The following is a 27,488-nucleotide window of genomic DNA, read 5'->3' as shown; positions in this document are numbered from 1 at the left end:
ATGTTCCATTGGGTATTGCCAGTTCATAAACAAGTGTCGCAACACTGGCTGGCGTTCCCCTAGCAATGGGTCACTGAATCCAATTATTCCAGCCTTACTCCCAGCCTAGTTGAGATCAGACCTGGGACCTTCTGGTCTGTAAGGCTCAAGTCTACTAAAGTTCTAAACTTTAAGTGTCTCTCTTCACAATTTTAAAGCATTACCTTAGGAGCTAAGAAAACACAAAGCCACCACAGTCCATGGTTAAATCTGGCTAGTCCATGGTCACTTGTAACAAGATACATCAATTCATGACCAAACAGACAGAAAGCAGTAAAAGCTGACAGGTCAATAAATTCTGTTACTCACCTGGAGCAAGTGATCCGAGACTTGTCAAATCAGTCACAGTTAAAAAGGGGTGAGGAGACCCAGGCAAAGAACTCATCACTGAAATACAAGTAGTGGACCATCAGGAAATGAATAGCTGCACAGGGCTGGAAAACCCCATTCATCATCAAAGCTGGATGGAGTTATCTCCCAGTCTTAATGAAGTGAACAACCAAGTGACTCAAGTAATTACCATTAACTTGATCCCTTCATCTCCTATTGATCTTATATATACCATTGCAGCTCTTACCTATTCACTGACCATTTGCTCTTGTTATGTCCGAGGTGGGAGGAGTGCACTGTCTTTTCTAGTCCCGCTTCTCCGCAGGTCACAACATATATTTTAAAAATGTTTCCCCAGTTACCGATTCGGTCAATCATATACTCTACTCTTTATCCCAGAATAAAATACACCAACCAGGTTTCTTTAATAAACAACAAATTTATCAGTTTATTATCAAACAGGACTTAGCCAGTAACGAAGCAAAACATTAACACACAGATTGAAATATGAAAGTTCCCTTTTTAAGTACCCCAAACACACTCACACATACTCTGAAAAAATGCAGAAATTCTCTCTGCAGTGGTCTGTTACAAAAAAAAAGACAAAAAAGAATACGTTGACAAAGTACTTGCTAATTCTTGAAGAAAAAAAGAGAAGATGTGGAAGGAAGTCAGTTGTCCCTTTTGGTCTGGTGTTCGGGTATACGGAGATGAGTCACTGGGATCTTTTCCAAAGCAGTTCTTTTCAGGTGATGTTGATAATTAATCTGGCAGTTCTTGCAGAGAATTGCAGAGAGAATTTCTGCATTTTTTCAGAGTATGTGTGAGTGTGTTTGGGGTACTTAAAAAGGGAACTTTCATATTTCAATCTGTGTGTTAATGCTTTGCTTCGTTACTGGTTAAGTCCTGTTTGATAATAAACTGATAAATTTGTTGTTTATTAAAGAAACCTGGTTGGTGTATTTTTCCAGCTTCTCGGAGAGATACAGCACCAGGGATTTTAGTTCTCCCACACTTGGTTTCTTTAAGGAGGTAGAGAAAAAGGTGAGCTGGGTGGTTTCTTTTTCCTTGGCAGGCAAAACTTCAACAGTCTTCAAAACAGTTCACACTCCAACTGAACTGAAAATAATATCTTCCCCAAACAGAAAGTCAACCTCCTGACCTCCATAAACCTTGTCATGTGGCTTCTCTGTAAATATCTTCCCCAGGTCACCAAGGTTTCTGTTGTTTATTGAGCATAAAGCACAATATTTCCAGAACATGTTGTTTTCAAACAACATCTCAAGTGTCCTTTCAGTGAACTTGGTTAAAAAAAAAAATCACATCCATGGAATCTTTTCAGTTTTATCACAAGTCCTCAAAAATAAAACATTAATAAATGAAAGTACTTTTGCAACACCGGTTGAGAAGAACTTTCATTTAAATAGCACCTCTCATGACCTCAGCATGTCCTCAAGTGCTTCACAACCAATGAAGCACTTTTGAAGTGTAGTCATTGGCTACAGTGTTTGCTATATTACAGCAATCTGCACAGCAAGGTCCCACAAGCTGCAATGAAATAAACGACTACAGCTGATTTTAATGATCTTGACTGTTGGATAAATGTCAGCCACAGACTAAGAGAATGCTATTGCTTTGTCAAAGTGTCACTAGGATCCTTTCAGCCTGCCTGAGAGGGCTGACAGGGACTCCTTTCAACATCTCATCCAGTTTGGGAGTAAGGGCATTTGAGTTAATCAGGCATCTGGGTGTAAATTGACACGCAACACCTCAACCCCCAACCACCGAAAACAGGCACAAAGATTGCAATGCATGATTAAACCACCGTTCAATATAGTGCAGGCAGCTTACCAACTTCATGCTGCGTGCTGTTTTAAATGACTTCTCCTTCATAGCTGGTGGAAAGAGCTGTCCCTTGTGATGGTGAGGTTGTGCAGAATGCCCCAGACCATAACTAACCTTGATACCTGCCCTGTCAAGTACAGCAGAGTTCCTCCAGAGCAGTTCAGGTAGTGGAAGCGTTGTTTCAGCACATCAGTGGTCTGTTCTTATTTTTTCACGTGGCAGTATAGCTTTCATTGTATATGTGCTGCACACATGTGCTATCAGCCATATCAGCAGGGCGTCCCTGTCACCCAATAGTTGTCCTCTGGTTTGTTGTGATTCAAATGCAGCTGGCATACCGGAATGCCACAATGAAGGCATCAGGACTGCTGCCAGGATAGCAGGCAGTCAGCTGCATGATTCTCCACCCATGGTCACGCACCAGCTGGATGCTGAGGAAGTGAAATCCCTTTCATTTCCAGTAAAGGGCAGAGTAGACCTGCAGCGCTCAGTGATGGGGAATACAGGTGAAGCTTTGTGCTCACTCCACCTGCTTGTCTCTGGCAAAAGAATGAAATTTAGTTAGCTGTCAATGAATAGAGCCTCAAGGCCCTCCTGCCTGCCTACCTCCAAAAGCAGAAACGGAGGCAAAAATACCGGCACTCGGTGGCATGTCAATTTCAGTGCGCTGATCCCAGGACCAGCAATTATCAGCAGGGCGGGGGAGGGCAGGACAGGAATCCTGCTCTCCTCCCAATTGAGGTCAATTAAACTAGTTAACAAGCTCGTGAAGAGCTCGTTGAAGGGGACTGGTGAAACCCTTAAAGGGATTCACGAGTTTCAGAAGTTATCAGTTTCTGAACAGCTGAAGGGAGGTGGGTACAGAATGGGAAACCAGTCAAGGCTGCCCCAGGGCAACACCAGGGGCTCCATGAGTCAGCAGGGCAAAGGTTGACTTGGCAATTGGTAAGCAGGTGCCCTTAGCACTGTACAGGTGGCAAGGAGAGTGGGCACAGTCCTTGGGCACTGAATGGGGTTGTCACCCTCTGGCATCACAGCAGAATGGCAAGGGGCACGCTGCCAATCACAACAGGATGGCCACATCAGGTCATCAGGCTTCTGAAGATGCAATTCCGGTGCCTAGACCGGTCGGATGGTGCCCTCCAGTACCCTCCCGCAAGGGTCTCAGTCATCGTGGTGGTCTGCTGTGCTCTCCATAACGTGGTCCTCCAGCGAGGTGTGGACCTTAAGGACAATGAGGACCTCAGAGAAGCAGGAAGTGAAGGGAGAGATGCTGAGCAGAGAGGTACTCCTGTTGCACAACAACATGGCCTCCTCCTGCCATCCTCTAAGAGGCCCTCTCTCCTCTTCCTCATGACGTCCTGCATTAGATCCAGGTGGGCATCAATGAAGTGAGGGTCTGCCCAATCTCAATCTGCCCATGTCAATTCAGGGCTTCCCCATGTGAAATTCTGAACTTTAATTAGTTTCCCATCAGAGGCAGGTTTCTGATCCAAAAACAGACCCTGCTGCTGTTACCTGCCTCTGGTGAAAGGTCAGCATTCAGTGACCAGCCTCATGCAAGTGGATGGCAAACTGAGATGTTGCAAATACCTCCAGCTCCAGCCTAGAAGGAAACAGACTCATAAAAGCTCTTTGCCAATGGCTGTGAAGGTGACTGTAGCAATGCAGTCCTTGCCCTGCTGAGGATGCCGTTGTGGCTGATTTTTTTCAGTGAGGACATCCTTACTGAAACGCAGACATTGCACACACTCCCACCTCCTCCTGCCTCTTCCAGCAACTTGTCCTACTTTGTGTGGCCTCTTCCTCCAAGTCATGCTGCATTCCAAGGGGAATGCCCACTGGTGCACGAGTCCGGGATTGTTCAGTAGCCTTTACGTCAGGACAAAGTCTCTTAGCACCTGCCTCTCCACTCCCTGTCGACTTTTGAAATGATTTTTTTTTTAAACTATAGAAAGCTCCAAACATTGTAGATTCAGCTAGAAGAAATCAACCAGCAACTAACCTGTGAGCAGCTGATAGTTTCTTTAAATAGCACTGGTGAGAGTCCTTCCTGCTGCTAAATGAATATTCAGCTGTGAGGTTACGAGGCTGTTTGCTGGAGCATTGACTCCAAAATGAAACTGCTGGCATCAAATTAACATTGCACATTGATTGACATCATGATTTGCATACGTCCAGCAGCCATTCACGGTCACCACACACACACATGCTAATGCCCTCACTAATATAGCATCTGGCACAACTCGCCCCAAAAGCCATTTCGTCTAAGAACACTGATAGCACCCAAAAGTCAGCTGCAAACAATCTGAATTTCCTGTCTAGGATATTTGAGCTATTGGGCATCCTGCTTCTGTGGAGGTCCCTTGGTTATCAAGGTTTGCATTAAATCATTGCTGAAGCTTTTTAAATGTGCTAAAAGCTGGAAATTAATATTTTATTTCTTTTCACTACAGCAAACCCTAAACAGCAGGTTAATTAAAATAGACACTGGTGTGATCTCTGAAAACATACACTGAAAGGGCAGACAGATGGAGTTTACAAGAGGGGCTGCTGGGATTGGACGTTGAAGTTGAGGTATTCTCACAGCTCATTAACAACCAAATCAGAGTTTAGTTTGAGCAGGAAAATACCCATAACTGACTCAGTTAGGTGTTGCATATTCGTGTTCTCCTTTTGAAGAGAAGATGAAAGTGTTATTCATGTTCTGATGCACTCTGGTCTCTAATGAAAATCTCATTGAAAGAGAAAACCTCTTGAGGTATGTCCAAGAGTGCTGCTACCTACATAAAAAATGTTTTTCAATAAAAATAATGGGAATAAAATTAGAGCTGGGTTTTTTAGGAGAATAATCAGGATGCACTTGTAAGTGAAGGGTAATGGAATCTGGAACTTCCAAAAAAGGTCATGAATGTGGAGTCAATTAAAATTTTCATGCTTGAGAGCTAAAGGTTTCTGTTGAGTCCAGGGTATTGATGGAAATGGAGTTGAGATGCATGAGCTAATAGAATGGCAGAGCAGGCTCAAAGGGGCTGAATGGCCTTATTCCTGTTCCAATGTTCCATTCAATTATATCCTTGATTTCATTACTGATCGATCCTCCTTCCCCAGACACTAAGGGAGGGGGAGTTTTACCTTCCCCCAGCCCTTTACCCCAGACACTATGGGGGGGGGGGGTAGAATTTTATGCTCTCCCCGTGGAGGGTTTGGAGGTGGGGAGAGCATGTAATCGGGCAGGATGGTGGCAGTGGGGTGGGGGGGGGGGGGGGGGAGAGGAACCCGGCGACCTTCCCGTCTCCACAGTAATTAAGTCCAAGGCAGGAAGGCCTGTGAATGGTCTTCCTGCCCTGCTGCCAATTGAGGCACTTAAATGAGCAATTAATGCCCAATTAAGGGCCTCATCCCAGTGCAATTAGCCCAACGGCAGATGGGCCTGTTGCTGCACGGGGAGCACAGCAAGAAAAACTGTGCATGTTGCTTGCCGGATCCGAGGATGAAGAGTGTCCCTCATTAAAAGGCACAGTGTCTGTTAACGAGGGACCCAGTATCGGGATGAGGGGGGGTGGGGACCTGCTGAGAGCCACACCCTTCCCTTGCTGCTGACCCTCACCCCACGAGACTGCTCCCACCCTGACCTACCTGTGCCTGGTTCCAGCTCCTCGGGCGGGTGCTCTACCAGCAACAGCCACCGCCTCCGCAGTGGCACTGCTCAAAGAACTGCTGGCCTCTGAGTCCAGCATAAGAGGGGTGACAATCCCAGGCAGCAGAAGCATTCAGGTAAAAACCTCCCTGTACATGGACGGCGTCGCCGTCTTCTGCTCAGATCCGCTGACCGTTTGCAGACAGATGAGCATCTGCGACCAGTTCAAACCGGCCTCGGGAGCCAATGTCAACCACGGCAAGAGTGAGGCCATGTTCTTTGGGAACTGGGCCGACCGATCCTTTGTCCCCTTCACCGTCAGGTCAGACTACCTGAAGGTGCTGCGGATATGGTTCAGAAGGGCTGGGGCGTGCGCCAAAACCTGGAAGGAGCAAATAGCAAGGGTACACCATAAACTGAGCACGTGGGAGCAGCGATCTCTCTCCATTGTGGGTAAGAAAATGGTCGTCAGGTGAGAGGCGCTCACGTTGTTGCTGTATGTGGCGCAGGTCTGGCCCATACCCCACTCCTGCGCTGTGGCGGTCACCCGAGCCATTTTCCGCTTTATCTGGAGATCTAAAATGGACACTATGTTCAAACCTCTGGATAAGGGCGGGAAAAATGTACCCAATGTCACCCTCATCCTGATGACCACCTTCGTGTGCGGCTGCATCAAGCTGTGCGTAGATCCCCAGTACGCAAACACCAAGTGTCACTACGTGCTGAGGTTCTATCTGTCCCCGGTGTTGCGAAGGATGGGTCTGGTCACATTGCCGCGGAACACTCCATCCAGTTGGACCGTGATGTACCACCTATCCTTCGTGGGAAAGTTTCTGCGGGAAAACACCTTTGACTACCAATCCATCAGGCAATGGTCTGCACGGAATGTCCTCAAGGCCCAACGGGAAAAGGAGATGGTGGATCCGGTCGGATGGTTCCCCGAGCAGACTGCCAAAGTCATTTGGCAGAATGCCTCATCACCAGAACTTTCAAACAAGCACCAAGACGTAGCTTGGCTGGTGATGAGAAGGGCCCTCCCCGTCAGATCCTTCCTGCACGCCCGGAGTCTCGCCCCCTCCACACACTGCCCTCGAGGTGCCTGCAGTGGGGAAGAGACAGTTGCCCACCTCCTTCTGGAATGTGCCTTTGCAAAGCAGATGTGGAAAGAGATGCAGTGGTTTTTGTCAAGTTCATCCCAAGCACCTCTGTAACACAGGAGTCTGTGCTCTACGGGCTGTTCCCAGGGATGCACACTGAGATAAACATCAACTGCTGCTGGAGGACCATCAATTCGGTGAAAGATGCTCTTTGGTCTGCCTGAAACTTGCTGGTCTTCCAGCACAAAGAGTTGTCCAAGACCAAGTGTTGCAGACTGACACATTCCAAGGTCCAGGACTACGTACTGAGGGACGCACTAAAGCTTGGGGCAGCCGCTGCAAAGGCTCAATGGGGAAAGCCCACTGTGTAAGGTTCCCCCACCAAAGTGAACTGATGAACTGAGGGCCTGGACCCATGGGAAACCCCTTGGGCTGTATACACCAGATATGGGTTTGCTGTAAAATGTATGGCATGTAAAATGGAATGGAAGGGTTGTGCAGCAACTCATTCCTGTATCGAAGAAAACTGATTTCTTTTGCACTTTTTGGATTGTCAACTTGGTGCTGTTTTGAACTGGTTTGTAATGCAAATTTTAACAGATTTTTATGAATAAAGTATATTTTTGGGAAAAAAAGGCCTCTGATTGGCCAGCAGCTCTCAGAAGCCGGGTCTTCCATCACTGGAGTCCTTGATCCCATGGAAGGCTGCCGCTGTTCAGTTAAATGCCTAATTGGCACTTGATTCAGCGGGCCTCCCACAGAATTGGCGATGTGGGATTTTAGCCAATGTTTTGCCGGTGGTCGAGACCCCCATTGTCCGAATAAAATCCCGGCCTAAGTGTACCATAGAAAACTACTTTCTATCCAGTATCCTTTTGTTTTGAGGCAATTCTCATTGATGTACCTCCTAAGGTTCCTGGAATGTATTTGTCCATGTGGAATAAGAGCAGAGAGTCTCGTCCCGAGCACTTCTGTGTCCCTTATAACCTTTCCTCAATGTTTTCTAATCTAGCTCCATCTTGGAAATCTTGTCTTTCCTGCACACATTGTTATCAATCTTCCTGAGCAAAGAATCCTCAGAAACCCATCTTTTTGTGATCTACATTACTCTTTGACAAAGTCTTTCCTCTCTTGCTTTTTTTAATTCTTCCAGGACATTAATTTCTTATTTGGCATTGGATAATGCTCTGATGTAAGTCTATTTTCAGATCTGATGGGTATCTTTGCAGGTACGCTTGACATTCTTGTTTTCCTTTGTGACCTTAATCAATCCAATATGCCTGCTGCCTTGTTTTGCCTCTGCATCGGTCATCATCCCAGGTTATCCTTCGATCCAGTCCTTCTCACTGAAGGTTTTATTAACCCCTCTGAAATTAGCCAGAAGTCAACACTGAAGACATTCTAGGCATGACAATACAGCTGGACTATATTCTCAGTTTCACTTTTCTGCTCTGTTTCCTCTGTTATTCTGCAGCTTCTATTAGCTCTAATAGGACTAGACTCTGAAAACCTTTAGTCTCATGAGGTAGCAGACATCAGGTCTGATAATAAAGGCCATAGTGCAGTGCCTTCTGTTTCTTGTTTGCACGCATCATATTCTGCTCTCTTGTAGCTATATAACGGGGAAAATGCTTACTTGATAGAACAAAAATCTTTGATTCCTAGAATATAATTTCCTAGTTAACTTTTCAATCAATCTTTATACATAAATGTAAGGATGCAAGAGATAAAGGCTGAGGGTCTGATGTGCTAAATCTATCTGATACAAAAGTCTTGAAAAAAATCAGTCATATAATTGTGGTCCTGAAATGTACCATATGTGGGAGTCTGCTTTGGGGTCTGGGGTAATGCAAGTGATTTCTGTTAATGGCTGCACTTTACCTAAGGTTTTGACTCTACCTGTAGTATTTTAATTGTAACCCTGAGGGGAATGACTAATACCAACTAGAGGAAAGTAAACAAGACAAAATAGGGGGGGAAACATAAACAATCATCATCCTGCCTAGCCCTTTGGGATGACAAACCTCCACTTATTGTTGGTTAGAGAAGTGTTGAAGCTGAAATGAGTTGGGACAGACTCAACCCAGCATCTATGGGAACGGGGATGCTGTACAAAATTACTCTCTCTTTTGTTTAAATTGGTAATCTCATTCAAAGACCAAGAATTGCTAGTGTATGAAATGAAGAGAAGAATTCACACCTGCTGCTGTACTGATTTTGGGCTAAAACGCACATTGTTTCACAGTAAAGGAAGATATACCTGATACGAGTGTTCAATCTGGGCACTGAGGGATCATCTTAACTCTCAAACCCCCAGGAGGGGCAGGGGAGGTTACATACAAGAGACTCGCCCCTAACACTCCTCCTTCCTGTTTTAACAGAGATAGGTCAGGGGGTGGACAACTAGCCTGCGCTCCAGAGGCAGGTTCATGATTAAAATATTTTCAGATACTTTCAGATTTAACACTGGTTGGTGGTGTAAACCTGGCAGCTGAAGAGAGGTAAGAATGGTTGGATGGAACAAGTAGCTGTCTTTTTAGCACTGCTTGTGAGCCAAGAGGAGCAGGGGAAACATCCTCTCAGCATCTACCCTGTCAGTAAGATCACCTCTCATTCTTCTAAACTCCAATGAGTTTTGGCCCAACCTGCTCAACCTTTCCTCATAAGACAACTCCTTCATCCCAGGAATCAGTCTAGTGAACGTTCTCTGAACAGCCTCCAATGCAAATATCTCCCTCTTTAAGTATACCAAAAATGCACGCAATAGTCTTGGGTGCGGTGTCAATGCCTTGTACATTTGTAGCAGGCCTTTCCTACTTTTATAGTCCACCCGCCTTGCAATCAAGGCCAACATTCCATTTGTCTTCTTAATTACTTGCTGTAATCACTCCCTCCACTCCCTGGCTGTGGTCCAATATTGCAGGTTTACCCGCCTGCCAGCCAGCCTCTCAATCTGTCTAGTTCCACTGCCAGGAAATGATCCAATACACTTAAGTCAGATCTTGCTGTTAAATTCAGCAGGACCTCCAGGAAATCAGGATTTCTGGGTTTCCCGGCCACCTAAACCTCTCCACCCACATGCCCTAATGTCAAAACTGAAAGAATATTTAATTCCCTGAACTGACATTCAATACCTCTTGGCAGAAAAATTCATCGTGTGTGCAGTAAACAAATACAAAAGAGAGTAAAAACAGTGCAATACTCTTGCACAGCCACAATGTGACGTGGAGGTTCCCTGTAACACATTGCACTTTGCAAGCCTGATCTCAGGCACTGAATGTATGCCACATACTTCCCTGAAGGAAGACAGACCATGAAATCAGCCAGCTGTGTTCACAAGAACTTAGAGATGCTGGTACACAACACTGTGGGCTGTCATTATTTTTGGTTGAAAGAGTCAAGCTGGGCATAAGAGAATCTATTTATCTGACACACACTTGGTGCCCTTGATGTTCTTTATGACAGTCAGGTAAAGGGAGAGATGGTTGTGCATCTGGGAATTGAGCTGCGTACAAAGAAGAAAAAGCAGAGAGTAAGCACACTCAGGAAAAAAATGAACCAAGGGAATAATTAATTGAGCTAAAATCAGATCTACAGAAATTAGATATGCATACATTTTTAGAGTTTAACCTTGTGGGGAATATATCCCAACAGTGCACATAACATTTAAAAATGGAATACATTAGAAGGTTGAGCTGCACAGGGGTTGGCAGGATTAAGTTAATGAACACCACACTAGGTGATTTGCAAGGTAGCAGAGTATCTTTGTTACTAGATTGTCCTGTGGGCAGACACTTTCACTGGAGAATTCACTTACAAAGCACAAAATTGCCTATCACTAATATGTATTAATCAGAGCTATTTTAGCCTTTGAGGCCCATTATTTTGTCGTAGCTCTAATGATGGGCCCACGCCGCAACTTTTACATAAACACCACAGGATAGAATTTCTGCTTTGGGTGCAATCAGCAATCCAGGTGCAAATTGCACCCAGTGAGAAAGCGTTTTCTCAGATTTGTGCTGACTGCATATCGGCAGTTTAAAATCTGAACTAGTGCAATCGGCGCCATTTTTAGAAGTTCTTTTTCTTTTAAAAATATTCCTGGATATATTTTTGAGGTAACCTGCTGCCGTTGGCTTAATGAAGCTGAAAATGAGTATCAAAATTAAGTATTTTTAATCCACCTTCTGTGGCTAACCCATTTTAAATAACTGAAAATGGCTCAAACTATACAGAACCATTTTTCTAGTTATATTAGCGTAGTAAGTTTTCTTAGGCACATTTTAAAGGCTTTTGAATATATACTTTTTTAAATTTACCCTTAATGTCCTTGTGCCAAAAGCTTAGTTTTTAGAGCCTCACAAACAGGCACAATTAGTGGAAACTCGCAGTGAAATCTGGGGGTGTGGCCAGTTTTTTGGCTGGCGCTGGTTTCTTGTGTGTTTTATTTTTAAATCAGAGAAATTCAATTCGCACTTAATTCTGATCTTTTGCACTGCTTTGACGGAGTTCAAGCAAACAGCGCAACCTAGCGGAAACTATAGGCCCATACTTTCAGTGTTTTGTATCCTTTCTTTCTTTGGCCTCCTTGTCTCGAGAGACAATGGGTAAGCGCCTGGAGGTGGTCAGTGGTGTGTGGAGCAGCGCCTGGAGTGGCTATAAAGGCCAATTCTAGAGTGACAGGCTCTTCCACAGGTGCTGCAGATAAAATTTGTTTGTCGGGGCTGTTACACAGTTGGCTCTCCCCTTGCGCTTTTGTCTTTTTTCCTGCCAACTGCTAAGTCTCTTCGACTCGCCACACTTTAGCCCCGCCTTTTGTATCCAATGCAGAAAATTAATACCGTACCTTGATGCACATGCCAAGTAACATATAGACATTTAACTTCGCTAATTTAAAAAAAAATCTTTATTTTTAAAGAGCTTTTTGGATATAGATTTCTCTGTTAAACAGCTCATGATTACCGTGGATTAATGCTCCAATTTGAACTACAGCCTGTCCTATTTGAGCAGATAATAACTTTCTAATATCACTGCAATCATGCCATTACAACCTATTCCTCTTAATTCAATCTTTGAAACTGCAAAGTGCTGTCTTGATTAGATTGCTTCATTTGTTTTTAAACCAAAAAAAAAAATCTTGGTTTGACATTCTCCTGTTAATTCTTTCTTTTAGGAAAAAAAACAAATTGTTGGAAATACTCAGCAGGTCAGGCAGCTGTCTGACAAAAGGACAATGACCTGGAACATTAAAGCTGTTAATCCCTCCATATATACTGCCTGATCTGGGTATTTCCAGCAATTTTCTGATTTATTTGATTTCTAGCATCTATAGTATGTTGCTTTTGTAGTTTTTTAAAAAATCTGGTAAAGACAGCATGAAGTCTAATTGTTCCTCACGTTCTAAAGTGACTACATTTTAGATGTACTGTAGTGTAAGGACTCAAAGTTGGCGATAAAGCATTTTGATTCATCCTAAGGTTGTGAAAGGTACTATATAAATGCTCTTAAGGTCTAGAATGCTTTCCAGAATCTATTTTATCAGCTATAAAGTTCTATTATACTAACATTGTGCTGTGATCCTGTTGTTTTATTCAACAAAAACTGATGGAGCTGGTACCAGTTTGTTGCAAACCAAAAACACAGCATCTTAAAAGTGGAGAAATTACCAACAATTGTCTCTGTTCTAAGTCCAGGTAGAGGGCAAATGAAAATTTGTCAGTGAAATAAATGCCACTAACTAGTTCTTTCACTGGCACAAATGGGGAAGGTTTATATGGAGGCTGGCTGAAGGAAAGGGAAATGAATAAGTCAAATAAATTGTGATTTCCTAGTCATAAAAGGCAGGATAAATCTAACCTGGCCAATTACTGCTCCATCAACTAACTCCCAATCTCCAGCAAAATGATGGAAGGAGTCATCAATAGTTCGATCAAGCTAGTTACCAATAACCTGCTCACTAATGCCCAGTTTGGATTTTTCCAGCACCACTTGGCTCCAGACCTGATTACAGCCTTGGTCCAAAGTTGAGGTCAGAGTGACTGCTCTTGATATCAAGGTATCATTGGTCTTGACTGTGGCACCAAGGAGTCCTTGTAAAACTTAATCCAATGGAGATTGTGAGAAACACTCTAATGGCTGAAGTCATACCTAGCACAAAGGAAGACAGTTGTGGTTGCTCTCAACAATCATCTCAGCCCCAGAACTCTGAGCCTTCAGCTGCTTCATCAATGATTCACTCCTTCATAAGGTCAGAGTGGGACTATTCACTGATTACAATGTTCAGCTCCATTCACAACTCCTCAGATAATGAAGCAGTCCATGCTTTGGGTGATGAGTGGCAAATAATATTTGTGCCACACAAGTGCCAGGAAATGATCATCTCCAACAGGAGTGTGACTGCAGTGTGTACCATCTACAGGATACCCTGCAGCAACACGCTCAGGTTTGTTTGGCAGCATCTCCCAAACTTACGACCTCTACCACCTAGAAGCACAAGGGTGGCAGGTGCATGGGAACACCATCACCTCCAAGTCACACAACCTCTTGTTATGAACATGTATCCCTTTCCTTCATACCACTGAGTCAAAATCCTGGAACTCCCTATCTAACACCACTGAGTACCTTCACCACATGGACTGCAGCGGTTCAAGACAGCGGCTCACCACCACTTTCCTGAGGGCAATTTGAGATGGGCAATAAATGCCTGTGATTCTCCACAGATATATTTTTTTAAAAAAGAGAAGGCAGGGTCTTCATCTATCATTATGATCCAGAGAGATCTGTACTGACACTTAGCTTGATATCTGGTCTGGAGCACATGGAAAAGTCAGAGACTGGCTGAACACGCAAGAGGGATGTCAACCTTTTGAATAAATTGCTTGGCGTTTGAAGTCGAGGATGACTTTTTTTGACAACCCCAGAGGTTCTGAAAACTGTCAGGGCACCTTAAGTGGATGAAAGGAAGATTGCATGGCTTGAAATGCCCTAATGATGCCCGAACTGGAATACATATAATTATGCATTTGATAGATGGCACCATATCCCATTCAATCATAAACTATTCTTTGTTACAGCTTTGCAAGTTCAGGTTAGAGGGACTGATTTGGATGCAGAAGCAAAAGAAGACTAGTTTTAACTGTCAATTCCCCTCAAGATTGAAAGGATTCTGAAAGAAATGTCCCCCTCACCAGTCTCGAGGGGGAACTAAGTGATTATTTAAAGAAGGGAATGAGGTCAGCAGAATAGGAACTGGGCGTTAAAGAAATTGATTTGACTGCCAGTCTAGAGGAATTGATTGCTTGATGGAATCCCATCTTAACTGGGAGCATAATCAGTCCCATTTACTGACTGAAAACAGTCACCTAGACCCCTCTCTACACAGGGAGCACAGTCACTCAGTTCCTTCGCCACAGATTGGAAACCTATTTCCTCTTCCATGACTCTCATATCGGGAGGTCAGTTAATCCTTTCTAAATGAAAACCCTTTTGCGTCAAATCCATATTTCCTTATCAGTTTCTCACTGTGCAGTATTGCTAAGAACTTTCCAAATCACAGGATTTTTGTTTACTTTTAATTGTTTGCAGATAATTTTTAAAACAATTGCAAATTTCTGTTGCATAGAATTTACAGCACAGAAATAGGCCATTCGGCCCAGCTGGTCTATACCAGTATTTATGCTCCACATGATACTCCTCCCAGCCTATTACCTGCATGTCCTTCTTCTTGCTCCCATCATGTACTTACCTAGGTTTCGCTTAGAAGACTATTCGTCTCTTTTGATAGGAGTTCCACATTCTAACCACTCTCTCTCGGTAAAGAAGTTTTCTCCTGATATTTATTGGATTTATTCGTGCCTATCACATATTTATGACCCCTGGTTCCGCTGGAGATGGGTTTGGAGGTGGGGGAGGGGCCAGGAAAGTAGCTAAGCCGCATTGGGTGGGCTACCAGGGGCATCAGCAACCCACTCCATGGAGGTGGGCAGGCAATCGCTCCAATTAAGGGCCATTATTCCATGACAGCAGAACATTCCCGGGATAGGACAGGCCCCAAGAGCCTGCAAGGAGGCAGCAGGTCAGAAGACCATCAAAGTATTCTCTCAAATCCCCAATGATTGTGCCAGAAAGGCTGAAATGGCCACAGCTGGGGCCACAATCATTCCTGGGAAGGGTATCCACTCCACACTGATGATCCTATCATCTCTGAGCCTTATTTTTTTAAACGTGTGAACAGACATCTGAGCACGCCTCCATTTTGAGGTGGCCTCACACACAGCTGCCTCCCTCAGCAGTGCCCACCTTGCCCAGTGAGGCTGCTGGCCATACAGTGCTGCGGGCACTCTCAATGGGCCTCCCGCATCCAAAGAAGATAGGATGGGTTAGAGTTTTTCCTTTTTTTTTCCACTTCATGAGCAGACTTTTCCGGAAGTCTCTTTGCTACCACCAACCCCTGCTTCTAGAAAGCTGCGGATGGTGTTCTCTCACAGCTGAACACCTGCACCCGTCAATGACAAGCTGCACTGGATTCCCGCACCTTACAGAATCAACAAAAATATTCTTGCTCTTACCTTCAAATCCACCCATAACCTTGCCCCATCCTGCCTCTGTGATCGTGTTCAGCAAGGTATCCCTGCACGCACCTTCAGATCCTCGGACAGTAGCCTTATTTTCCAGTCCCTCGTCCCTCCACTTCACCATGGGACAAGCTCTTCATCCACTTTGCCTTTGCTCCCCTCCCCACCTCACCCCACTCTCTCTAACTTCCTTTGCCTTGTCACCTCCTTTCTTTGCCTTCAAAAACCTCCCGAGAACCCATCTCTCTGACTAGCTTTTATCCCCCCCATGTCCTCAGTGTCCATTTGCTACCCACCACCATGCAACAGTGCTGTCAGACACTGATGTACATTTTAAATACAACATAAATACTTGTAATTGTGAAAAGGCTGAATTTTCTTACCATAGTCCGCTGGCTCAGACATGCACAATCTATCTGAAATCATCCTTCCTTTGGGTTCAGGCTGGCCTAATGATCGGAAATCGTGAGCACTCACTGGCTGTGTCTGCTTCATATGTGGTGGATTTTTCTCACTGTATTCCTAATTTAAGGTAGACACAAATGCATTTTCAGATAAATGCAGCTTTATAAAAAGCAAAGCCTCTTTAAATTTAGGTATGAATATATTCTGAGCTGATAATAGAATAAATTCCAGAAATGTTCTCACTACTGACATCGAATATATCTATACATCTTAATGGAAACAGTGGGTATTGCATGAACTTCCAGAACACATTAACCTTTCTGCATACTTTTTATCTTGGACATCTTGTAGGTCAGCACAACAGTGGAAAAAACCGACCAACCTTTCACTCTTTCATTAACAAACTTTGACAAGCATTCAAAATACTTTTTGAAAACATTTTCATCTGTCATTTCTCCCTCAGACAACCTTTCTGTCCAAATAAGTTCTTAAACAAAATACGAAATTCAAAATGAACATATTTTCACAAAAGAATGATTAAATGTATAAATTTGATTTCTTTTTCTTAGTGTGGAACAGATTCAATAGTAGCCTCCAAAAGATAATTGGATAATACTTGAAGGAGAAAAAGTTGGCAGGGATATGTGCTAAGTGCAGGGGACTAACTAGATTGCTCTTTGAAAGAGCCAGCACAGACTCAATGGGCAGAATGGCATCCTCTTGCTGCATAATTCTATGATTTCTTCATTAAGGTTTTTATTGAACGGCCTCAGCCTCTCCCAAAAGCCTGGGCTCAGATTTGATATATACTAGTCCAGAGCACGAACGTTGCTGGTTGAAATCAATGCAATTTAAGCTGATGACATGCTTGTCTTTCAATAACTAACACAATCCATTTGGTTGCTTTTCAAAATAATTTTGAGGAAAAAAAGATTTATTCAGTAAAATTTATACTCATTGGCTCATGTCTGTCAACAATCTCCACATTCCACCCTCAGTTATGTCCAACCATAGACGTTCTCCCTCTCCACAGTGACACCAGACTAAGAGGGTTCTCTCCTATGCTAGAAGCAGGACCATCTCTAATGCAGCTAAACCTCACTCTGCTATACTGCTCAATAGCATCGGCTAGATTTTCTATCAGGGTTTGGAAACCAGAAATGGGGGCTAGAACACAAGAAATAGGAGTAGGACTAGACCGTATGGCCCATCGAACCAGCTCCACCTTCAATACGATTATGGCTGATCCTGGCTTCAATTCCACTTTCCCGCCCACTCAACATATCCCTTGACTCCCTGACACCCCAAAAATCTATCTATCTCAATCTTAAATATATCCAATGATGGAGCATCCACAACCCTCTGGAGTAGAGAATTCCAAAGATTCACAATCCTTTGAGTGAAGTAATTTCTCCTCGTCTCAGTTCTAAATGATCAGCCCCTTATCCTGAGGCTATGCCACCATGTTTTAGATTCGTTGAACAGCAGAAACAATCTCTCAGCATTTACCCTATCCAGTCCCTTCAGAATCTTATATGTTTCAATGAGATCACCTCTCATTCTTCTAAACTCCAGAGAATATAGGCCCAATTTACTCAGCCTCTCATCATAGGACAACCCCCTCATCCCAGGGACCAATTTAGTAAATCTTCGCTGCACTGCCTCCAGTGCAAGTATATCCTTTCTTAAATGCGGAGACCAAAACTGCACACATTTCTCCAGATGTTAGTTGGATCCTGACCATGCACAGGGTGCTTTAGGCACACCTGTCACAATCTTCAATACTCCAGCCAAATAAAGATCAGAGAGCGAGCTCGCTGTCCAATCGAGGATGGTGAGCAAGCACCCATCGCTGAAGAACCTCACTCGGAGATCGGCAGCTCCACCGGCTGAGGTGGGAGCTACTGTTGTGAATATGGAGACAGTGAGGGACAAGTGGAAGTAAAGTTATTTTTATTTATTTTTTTAATCCACAGCTGCCTGGCCATGATCCTGAAGGAGAAACCCCTCCAGGGGATGGCCAGCAGCTACAGATGTGTCTCGGCAGCCGTTGTGGGTCCGTGGCCCAATGTGGGCTGCTCGTGTTGCTAACCGGAAATTCCAGTTGGCGCGGGAACAGGGAGTTGATAGGCCCCTTAATGAACAATAATTGGCCTTCAAAATGACTCGGGGTCGAGATTGCGGCAGTGAATCGGCACGGAGGCTGGCGGCGCCAAATTGCCCGCCTGTCTGTCTCCGATCCGGACCCCGATCCTTTTAAAAATCCAGCCCATATTATCTACGTTATTAAATATCTTGCATCTGCACGCACTTCCTGGCTAGACCACATGACTTCCTGCTGTCACATTTTGGTGTCCGAGGTCCACCCTTTGAGACTCGGTGGACTTTCCTGTGCTAGCTCGGCTGCCATCTTTACACTTCATAGGGTAAGTTTTTACTTTTAAATTTGACCCTTTTTACACAGTATTTTCCAAAGTTACATTTTGAATCTGTTTTAAGCTCTTGCTACCTTTCAGTCTTCTATTCCTGCTCAAAATTAAATAGCTTCCTGCCTGCTCAATGTTAATCCTTTTCACTCACGCCTGCAGCTCTGTGAACTGACTGTATGAAATGGCTGCCTTCTTTTGAGGTTCAATAAGTATTTTTGCATTTCCCCCACTATCTCCATTGGGCCAAAAGTATTTTTGTTTATGATTTTGATGAACATTTATAATATTCCTATCAGCTCCCATTGGCTCCAGTGCATCTTGACCTCCCCCAAACCTGGCTGGCACAGTTCAATCTAAGGCCCTTGGTTTCCAATGTGATCTTAATAGCTGAAATCCACCCCTCCCTACGCCCTTCGAGATATTCCAAATGATAAAGAAATGAATAGTGCCTGCTCTCCCACTCCAATGTCGGGGCCTAGCCACAACACAAGCTCCACTGCATGTAGCCTCTTGAAATTTCAGAGTAACTTGCAGTTGTGGTAGCCCAACATAACCCAACCGATGGTCATGGTGACAAGCTACTTCCACTTAGAATACTGAAAAGTTTTTACTTTGGCAATGTTTGTATTAAGTAAAGGTTATTCACTGTTTAGCAACACCACTAATTTGTATGTTTGTACGTATAAGCAAGAGGGTGGAAGGTTATCGGAGGTAGGTGGAAATGTGGAGTAATCAGTTCAGCCATGAACTTACTGAATGGCGGAGCAGGCTCGAAGGGCCGAGTGGCCTACTCCTACTTCGTATGTTTGTACCAGTGCCAACAATCAGCAAAATTTGGAGCTCATGCATTTTGATCATGGCATTGCCTCTTGCTTAAGAGACAAGAAGCCTGTTGCAAGTAAGTGCCTTCGAGTTTTTGTGGAGATTGCATATATTTCATGTTAACGGCTTGGTGACGGTGCTATGCAGTCATCTTGTGGAATTACATCAACACCAGTCCCTTCTTCTGCCTGTCCGGTTCGCACCCCTCACTATCACGAATTACAGCATGACAGGTAGATTATTCCTTTCCCTTTAACCTCTCTTCACCTGAAGATTACATTTGGACTTGAATCATATATCCCTGATTTTAATCGCTCCACCTTTGGCGGCTGTGCTTTCAGTTGCTTGGGCCCTAAGCTCTGGAATTCCCTAAACCTCTTCAGCGGTCTCCTCCTTCTCTTAAGATTTTCTGAAAAACCTACCTTTTTGACCAAGTGTTTGGTAATCTGTCCTAATATCTCCTTATGGGGCTCGGTGTCAAATTTCTTTGCTCTTCTGAAGCACTTTGGGTAGGTTTACTGCATTAAAGGTGCTATGTAAATGCAAGTTGTTGTTATTGATATATATCTATCATATGCATACGTATATGTCACACAATTTTTACGTATATCAAAATGAAAAGGCCACTCACATAATGGACAGAGTCATGGAATTCAGTAAGATCCTGGATTATTTAATTGAATAAGTCAAATTACATTTTAATCATGGAAATTAAACTCTCCTATGGCCATGTGCATGGCTTGTCTGAGGAGATTGCTATCACTTAGCTGGGTTCGTTGTAGCAGGCTGAGATAGCTTGAAGAGCCACCTCTGGAACAAGGAAGAATAACAGGCCACCTTGTAATGATCTTTTTATTGAAGAGGTATCAGTACCGCTGTGTGGGAGAATAGCAGAGGTTATTACTCTAACATTGTCAGGAAAACACTGGATTTCTCCTTTCTCCCTCAGGCCTATACCCCATGTAGACCTCTGATGGCAAGAATACAACAACAACTTGCATTTATATCATGCCTTTGACGCAATAAAATGCCCCAAGGCGCTAAAATGCTTAAACGGATTACTGTTTAAACAACTTAATAATTCTGCATTTGGTTGCGTCAAAACCCTCCTAAAATGGAATTTGCAGTCTGACTGAAATGACCATCAATGACAAATATAAACGGTGTCTCTCAGCAGGACACAAGTTAGTTTTGTCGAGTTACATCGAGTCTACAGCAGAGAAACAGGCCATTCGGCCCAACTGGTCAACGCTGGTATTTATGCTCCACATGAACCTCCTCCCATCCCTCTACATCTCACTCTATCAAGAAATCCTTCTACTTGTTTCTCCCTCATGTGTTTATCTAGCTTCCCCTTAAATGCATCTATGCAACTTTTTCTCAATATTCCTTACGGGAGCGAGTTCCACATTCTTGCCACTATTTTGGTTCTTGCTGCATTGAAAGACAGCCTATGTGTTTGGCATCACTGGCTTGTACTGACCTGTACCTGTGCAGAGCAGAATGTCTGCCGTCAGACTGGCTAACTGCGCATGCAGTAAATTTCCATGTGCAGTTCATAACATAAGCTGCAGGAGGAGGCCATTCAGCCCCTTAAGCCTGCTCCACCATTCAGTAAGATCATGTCTGATCATCAACTCCACCTTCCCTTGATTCCCTTAGGGACCAAAAATTTATTGACCTCAATCTTGAATATACACAACAACTGATCATCCACAGCTCTCCAAAGATTCACAACCCTCTGAGTGAAGAAATTTCTCCTCATCTCAGTCCTAAGTGGCCAACTCCTTAGACAAGCCCCCGTGTTCTACATTCCCCAGTCAGAGGAAACAGTAGCTACCCTGTGAAGGCCTCTCAATGTTTCAATGATATTACCTCTTATTCCTAACGCCAAAGAGGCCAATTATAGTTCCTTGTCTATACTGCAGGGCAGACATGGCAACAAGACAGACTCAGGACAACAGAAAATGAAAAAATATTAGTGTTATTTATTTATTTAGAGATACAGCACTGAAACAGGCCCTTCAGCCCACCGAGTCTGTGCTGACCATCAACCACCCATTTTTATACTGATCCTACACATTAATCCCATATTCCCTACCACATCCCCACAATTCTCCTACCACCTACCTACACTAGGGGCAATTTATAATGGCCAATTTACCTATCAACCTGCAAGTCTTTGGCTGTGGGAGGAAACCGGAGCACCCGGCGGAACCCCACGCGGTCACAGGGAGAACTTGCAAACTCCACACAGGCAGTACCCAGAGTCGAACCCGGGTCACTGGAGCTGTGAGGCGACGGTGCTAACCACTGCGCCACTGTGTTGTAGGGATACCACTGGCATTTTGTCCCTTTGTGTAACACCCCCTCACTCTGCCGAGGAGACTGGTTGAACTTCCAAAATTCCCTTCAATGAATGGAGAGGTAGGAATGGAATAAAAACAGAAAATGTTGAAAAATCACAACAGGTCAGGCAGCATCAGTGGAGAAAACACAGAGTGATTGATGAACTTTCGTCAGTTCTGACAGGCATTGAACTGAAATATTGGGGCCCAATTTTAACTCACTCAAAACCTATTTACTTATACAGTTAAAATCAGGCCCACATAACTCAGTCTCGCCCTCACAGATACTGCCTGACTTGCTGTGTTTTTCCAGCATTTTCTGTTTTTATGTCAGATTTTCAGCAGCTGTAGTATTTTGCCTTTGTGTTGAGGTAGGGGATGATATTGATTTACCCCAGCAAAGGGTTCCAGATTGAATGGTATTTTCCCAATTCCGTATTACCAATTTGAATTGGCAATATGTCCCACGAGCATTTATCCATGTGCAGTGGCAGGGAGGGTGATATTATGTGCCACGACAAAGGTATATATATATATACACACAACTATACAACTACTGTGGTTTATATTTAATGAGAGACTGCAGACCGTGGCCAGCAGAAATCAGATTACAGTGTCAGCCATGGCACTCTCACTCCTGAGACAGAAGGTGCTGGGTCCAAGTCCCATTCCAGAGACTTGAGCACAGAAATCTGGCTTGGTATTCCAGTGCAGTGCTGCACTCTTGGAGGTGCCCGTCTTTCAGAGGAGACATTAAAACCAAGGCTTCGTCTGCCCTCTCAGTTGGGCGTAGACGATCCCGTGGCCCTATTTTGAAGAAGAGCAGCGGAGTTCTCCCCGGTGTCCTGGCCAATATTTATCCCTCAAACAACATCAAAAAAACAAATTATCTGGTCAATATCACATTGCTGTGTGTGGGAGCTTGCTGTGTGCAAACTGGCTGCTGTGTTTCCTACACTACAATAGTGACTACACTGCAAAAGTACTCAATTGGCTGTAAAGCACTTTTCAGACTTTCTGATGTTATGAAAGGCGCTATATAAATGCAAGTCTTTCTTTATCAGGTTGAGTCTCAGGAATGCATGTCAGAGCAGTAAGTAATTAAACTGTTCCAATGTGGCGTGGCTACCATTTTGTAGCAGGCAAAAAGGAAAAGGAAATTGTTCATCCCCGCCCTGCTAAACTTAAATAGATTGATAGAATTTGGGCTAATAGAAGCCAGCAAAGGAGGGAATCGATGATCCTTACTGATCTTTGAAATTCCAAAAAGACCAATTGAAAGACAACCTTATTAGCCTTAGAACCAGAGGCAGAATAAACTGCTTACACAGTAAAATGAGATTATCATTACTCCATACATTAACAGAAGCTGATTATATTATTCCATCAAGCCCTGAGAAACTATTAAAGACAAAAGAACACCTACTGTGAACAGATAAGACAAATTAGCACCAAGATGACCATTCTAATTTTGCTTCCTCTCAGCTCAAGCACTCAGTAAACACATAAAAGCGACAAACACTTTCCAATGACTGAGTAAGTTTAAATTCTAATCTTACTGCAAGGGACTCATGATTTTTTTTTCAGTGGCTTGGTGATCGTATTAGACAATTTCATCGATAGAAACCACAAACCAGTCGGCCTTATTCATTATCTTGGCTCAGTGTGCTTTGAAACAGACGACTGTGGGTTCAAGTCCCACTCCAGAGACCTGAGCACATAATCTAGGCTGATGCATCGGTGCAGTACTGAGAGAATGCAGAACTTTCAGAAGTGCTGACTTTTGGTTGAAATGTTAAACTGTCTGCCCTCTCAGGTGGGTATAAAAGGTCCCATCGCACTATTTCGAAGAAGAGTAGGGGAGTTCTCCCCAGAGTCCTGGCCAATATTTATTCCTCAAACTGCATCACTAAAACAGATTATCCGGTCATTATCACATTGCTGTTTGTGGGAGCTTGCTGTGTGCAAATTGGCTGCCATTTTTCCTGCACTATAACAACGACTACACTTCAAATGTACTTCATTGGCTGTAAAGCACTTTCGGACTTCCCGATGTTATGAAAGGTGCTATAAAAATGCAAGTCTTTCATCGTTAGTGGATGAGCATACCATCACCAAACAAGCCCCTGCCATATATCCTTTCCAACCACTGAAAGACTATTATTAATAAGCAGACAGAAATAAAAACAAGATCAGTCAGAGGTTATTTGACATGGAGCACTACATTTGAACTCCAATAGCAAAACTAAGACACACTGAGGTAGAAATGAGGAGTGAAGAACTCCAAAGGAAGATCTTAACAATCCCATTGCAACCCGTTCAATGCAGTGACAGTATTGAAATATTCACTGGACCACAGGAACAGGAGGAAGCCATTCAGCCCCTCAAGCTGGTTCCACCATTGAATGGGCTCATGGCTGAACTGTATCCTAATTCCATCGACTGCCGTGACTCCGTACATCTTAATATCCTTGGCTAGCAAAAAGAAAATCGATCTCAGAGGAGAAAAGCTTAATACCATCCCCTGCACAAACACATAATCATTCATGGCCTTTGACGCTAACAAGGTAGTGATCCTAGCTCGGCTTAAGAGACTCAAAATATATATGTAGCCCAGTTTACTCAGAGGGGCAAAATTTATATAGGGCTGACAGTCATTATGGGAATCATGAAATACTGGGGATGAAGTAATTCATTGGAAATAAGCTAATATCTTCTTCATATTTAAATAATATCTGATTCCATTATGTCATCCATTGTTGATGTCAAGCTAATGGAAATTACAGCCCCAATGGTCTTGCATCAATACCAGCTGAAGTGATGAAATCAGCACTCAGAAATAAACTTGAACATTATCTGTCCAATGATCATCTAATAAGTAGCATCCAACATGGATTCAGATGGGGGTAACCTCATTGACTTTTGGTTAGGCAGTGATTTCCTGAGTGGACAGTAGAAAAACTAAGGGCATGGTGCAACTAAACACACAGGAAGCCTTTGTCAATGCTCCCTCAAGAAAGACTGCGACAGAGGTTTAACACATTGGGAGTTCAAAATCAAACCAGGAGACCGATAAGAAAGTGGTCGAAAGATATGGAGCACGAATGGAGGCTGAGAGGGCTTGAAAACATCAGAACCGTTTCCTGACCCCATTCCTGGTGTTGGCCATTTTGGCCGAGGAGGGTTCAGGGCCAGCAGGGTTGCTCCTGCCCCCAACGAGGCAGGCAGCCAATTAGGCTCGGTGAGGGCCTTGTTAAAGGTAAGTTGAGGAGGCCGTCTGGGATTTTCCGGTTGGCCTCCAGTTTCCTGATGCGATATGGGGGGGGGCAGATCAACCGCCTGGAGGCGGGCACCGAGCAGCAGGCTGAGAAGGGTGGTGGGGGGAGGGGGTGCGTTGCAGTGCTCTAGGCATGACTACAGGCCCTCTCTGCCCGCCTGGATAGGGGTGCAGCCAAAGGCCGCCCTCTAGAATGGTTCCCCTACCCCGACCCCCTTCACAGATGTGACCTGGCTGCTTTCTCTAAGTTAAATTTAATTTTTTAAAGAGTGGTTGTTCAAGCACCCTCTCAGTTACTTACCATTCATTGCAGCTGGGTGCTCCTCTGAAGCTGTAAGGCCTCTGATTGGCTCTCCCACTTTGTGAGCCCAACTATCACTCTTAATTGGTCAGGGAACCTGCCTCCTTGCCAATTAAGGAGACACCCTGGACAAAATCCCAATGAGTGACCTTCCCCCACCCCACCCAGCGGGGGTGGGTTCGGAACCCGGAAACAGACACAGCTCCTGTTTCCCACCCTCAGAGCAAATATTCAGCCCACGGAGTTGGGTCACAGATCAGCCATGATCTTATTGAATGGTGGATGAGGGGCTGAATGGCCTCCTCCTGTTCCTGTGTTCGTAAGCAGATACTTAATAGTGGAGCGATATCAGAGCAAGGATGAAGGAAGTGTTCAATAGAATACTTCAGGGATCAGTGCTGGGACCCTCGCTGTTTCACATTTGCATCGGAGTTGGAGTCAATGTAAAGTGATCAAGTTTGAAAATGATATTAAGGTGGGAGGGGCGGTGACGGTAAAGTTGAAGAACACAGCCAATGACTTACAGAAGAATTTCGATAAAATCGGCAATCACTGTGGCCAAGATAGTGCTCTACATACATTGCAAGTAGAAATGGAAGGCCTGAAATGATGTAGGAATAACTAAAGGGGAGGTTGAGAGAGATTGACGGCTGTTAGTTGGCTCAGCACTTAACATGTTCCATCATGTGTGGAGCAGCAATTAAAAAAACAAAACAAGTGCTTTGCTATATTTCCAAATCAATAGAAGATAAGTGAGAAGCAGTCATGCTAAAACTGCACAGTTGTCTGGTAAGTAAAGCGATTGCTGAAAGAGATCTGTGGATATTAATACATTTGTCCATTTTGGCAGGAAGAATAAAAGAGAAGCATATTATCTAAATGATGAGAGATTGCAGAGCTGAGATGCAGAGGGATCTGGATATCCTAGTGCATGAATCACAAAAGGTTAGTGTGCAGGTACAGCAAGTAATTGGGAAAGCTAATAGAACGTTATCGTTTATTGCAAGGGGAATTGAATACAAAAGTAGGGAGGTTATGCTTCAGCTTTACAGGGCATTGGTGAGACCACATCTGGACGCCGTTGCCGGGGACATGGCGGCCGTCCCCTCTATGTCGTCGGGGGCGGCTGCTCCTCCCCCTCTATTTAAATTAGCCCTCGCACGTAACATTGTAAAATTCAGCCCTCTGAATGTTTTTAAAGCAGAGGTAGATAGATTCTTGATAAGCAAGGGGGTGAAAGGTTATTGGGGGTAGGCGGGAATGTGGAGTTGAGGTTACAATCAGACCAGCCATGACCTTACTGAATGGAGGAGCAGGCTCGAGTGGCCTACTCCTGCTCCTAATTCATATATCCATATTTGGTATTTAAGCTGGCAAGTCACTATTGAGCAGCCATGAGCAACGCAAGTTGAGTTCTTGTGCTTTCCAATGTTCTTCATGCTGATCATATTGCCAATTTAATAGATCAATCTACCGTAGCTTTGCACATGGGGGAGTCCAGACTAAATGCAGTATCCAGAACAGAAGAATTAACTGAACTGAAACAACAAGTACGCAGGCCTCATTCTGTGCTGCATTGTTCGATAATTCTACAAAGCTGTTCATCAGTTTCACAGAGAGGTACAAGAATATATTGTGAACTAGATGCCCCATACCAATCCAAGCAACTCATCACATCTCTTCATTGCCGGCACATCCTTGGACGCTAAGGAGGTGAAACCTAAGCAATTTTGGGACCATGCCAGGCTTTGTGCTTGCACATGTTGCACAGTGCATGGCAGGGCCTAGAGGTGGATGTACTGTTCCAGTCGGGTACAGGGCAATTCAGTTCAACATTCATTCGGAATAGCGATCTTTTCCCCATCACCTGCTCATGTCACAATCTGTGGGCTGAGTTTTGTTCTGGCGACAGGACTAAAGGTGGACTGGTGGGGGGGTGTGGGGGTGTGTGGGGGGGGGGGTGGGAGGGGAGACCCTGCCTCAGCCTTCCGTCAGACCCCCTCCATTGCAATTCCATGGCAGGCAGGCAGGCAGGCAATTAACTGCCGCTGTCAGGGACGCCATTCCGCCTCCAAGAGGTGCCAGCCAATTGGAGGGCTGGCTGCTCTGCAGTATCAGCAGCACCACCGGGAGCGGTGGCCACTACCAGTACTGCAGGAGGCCCCGCAGCATCGAGGACGTTGGAAACCTCGCGAGAGGTACGTGGGGTCAGGATCACTGGGGTCATTTAGGCAGGCCCCGGTGGGGGATGGGGTTGGTGAGGCTGGGCGTGGCTTCCTTGTGGGAGGTGGCATTTGCCGCTGGGGGGGCCCTCTGGGGGGCCCTGAATTGCCCCCGATGGAGGCCCCACCGCCGACCCCACTAGAAGGCCACCAGAAAGAC

At 44.5% G+C, this 27,488-nt stretch overlaps 1 protein-coding gene and 1 long non-coding RNA gene across 9 annotated transcripts in view; one reads left to right on the top strand and one right to left on the bottom strand.

The window, feature by feature from the left end:
• nek11 (NIMA-related kinase 11) overlaps positions 1–27,488 on the bottom strand; it is a 268,705-nt gene that overhangs the window by 89,841 nt on the left and 151,376 nt on the right. For 6 of the 7 annotated variants that reach the window (XM_068054185.1, XM_068054195.1, XM_068054212.1 and 3 more), the window contains 2 exons: positions 15,908–16,046; positions 349–426 (listed from right to left, as the gene is read on the bottom strand). In XM_068054185.1, coding sequence (XP_067910286.1) covers positions 349–426; positions 15,908–16,046 — 217 coding nt within the window. The remainder of the gene's footprint in view (positions 1–348; positions 427–15,907; positions 16,047–27,488) is intronic. The other variant, XM_068054204.1, reaches the window with a different exon arrangement.
• The window catches only part of LOC137381542 (uncharacterized), a 52,096-nt gene that overhangs the window by 18,882 nt on the left and 5,726 nt on the right, over positions 1–27,488 (top strand). The window contains exons 1-2 of one of the 2 annotated variants that reach the window (XR_010977189.1): positions 18,308–18,355; positions 25,957–26,051. This is a non-coding gene — a long non-coding RNA (uncharacterized lncRNA). Of the gene's footprint in view, positions 1–18,307; positions 18,356–25,956; positions 26,052–27,488 lie in introns of those variants that run through there. The other variant, XR_010977190.1, reaches the window with a different exon arrangement.

This window comes from Heterodontus francisci, chromosome 2 (assembly GCF_036365525.1).
Source record: "Heterodontus francisci isolate sHetFra1 chromosome 2, sHetFra1.hap1, whole genome shotgun sequence".
Classification (NCBI taxonomy): Eukaryota; Metazoa; Chordata; class Chondrichthyes; order Heterodontiformes; family Heterodontidae; genus Heterodontus; species Heterodontus francisci.
This window is presented reverse-complemented; position numbering and strand designations above follow the sequence as displayed.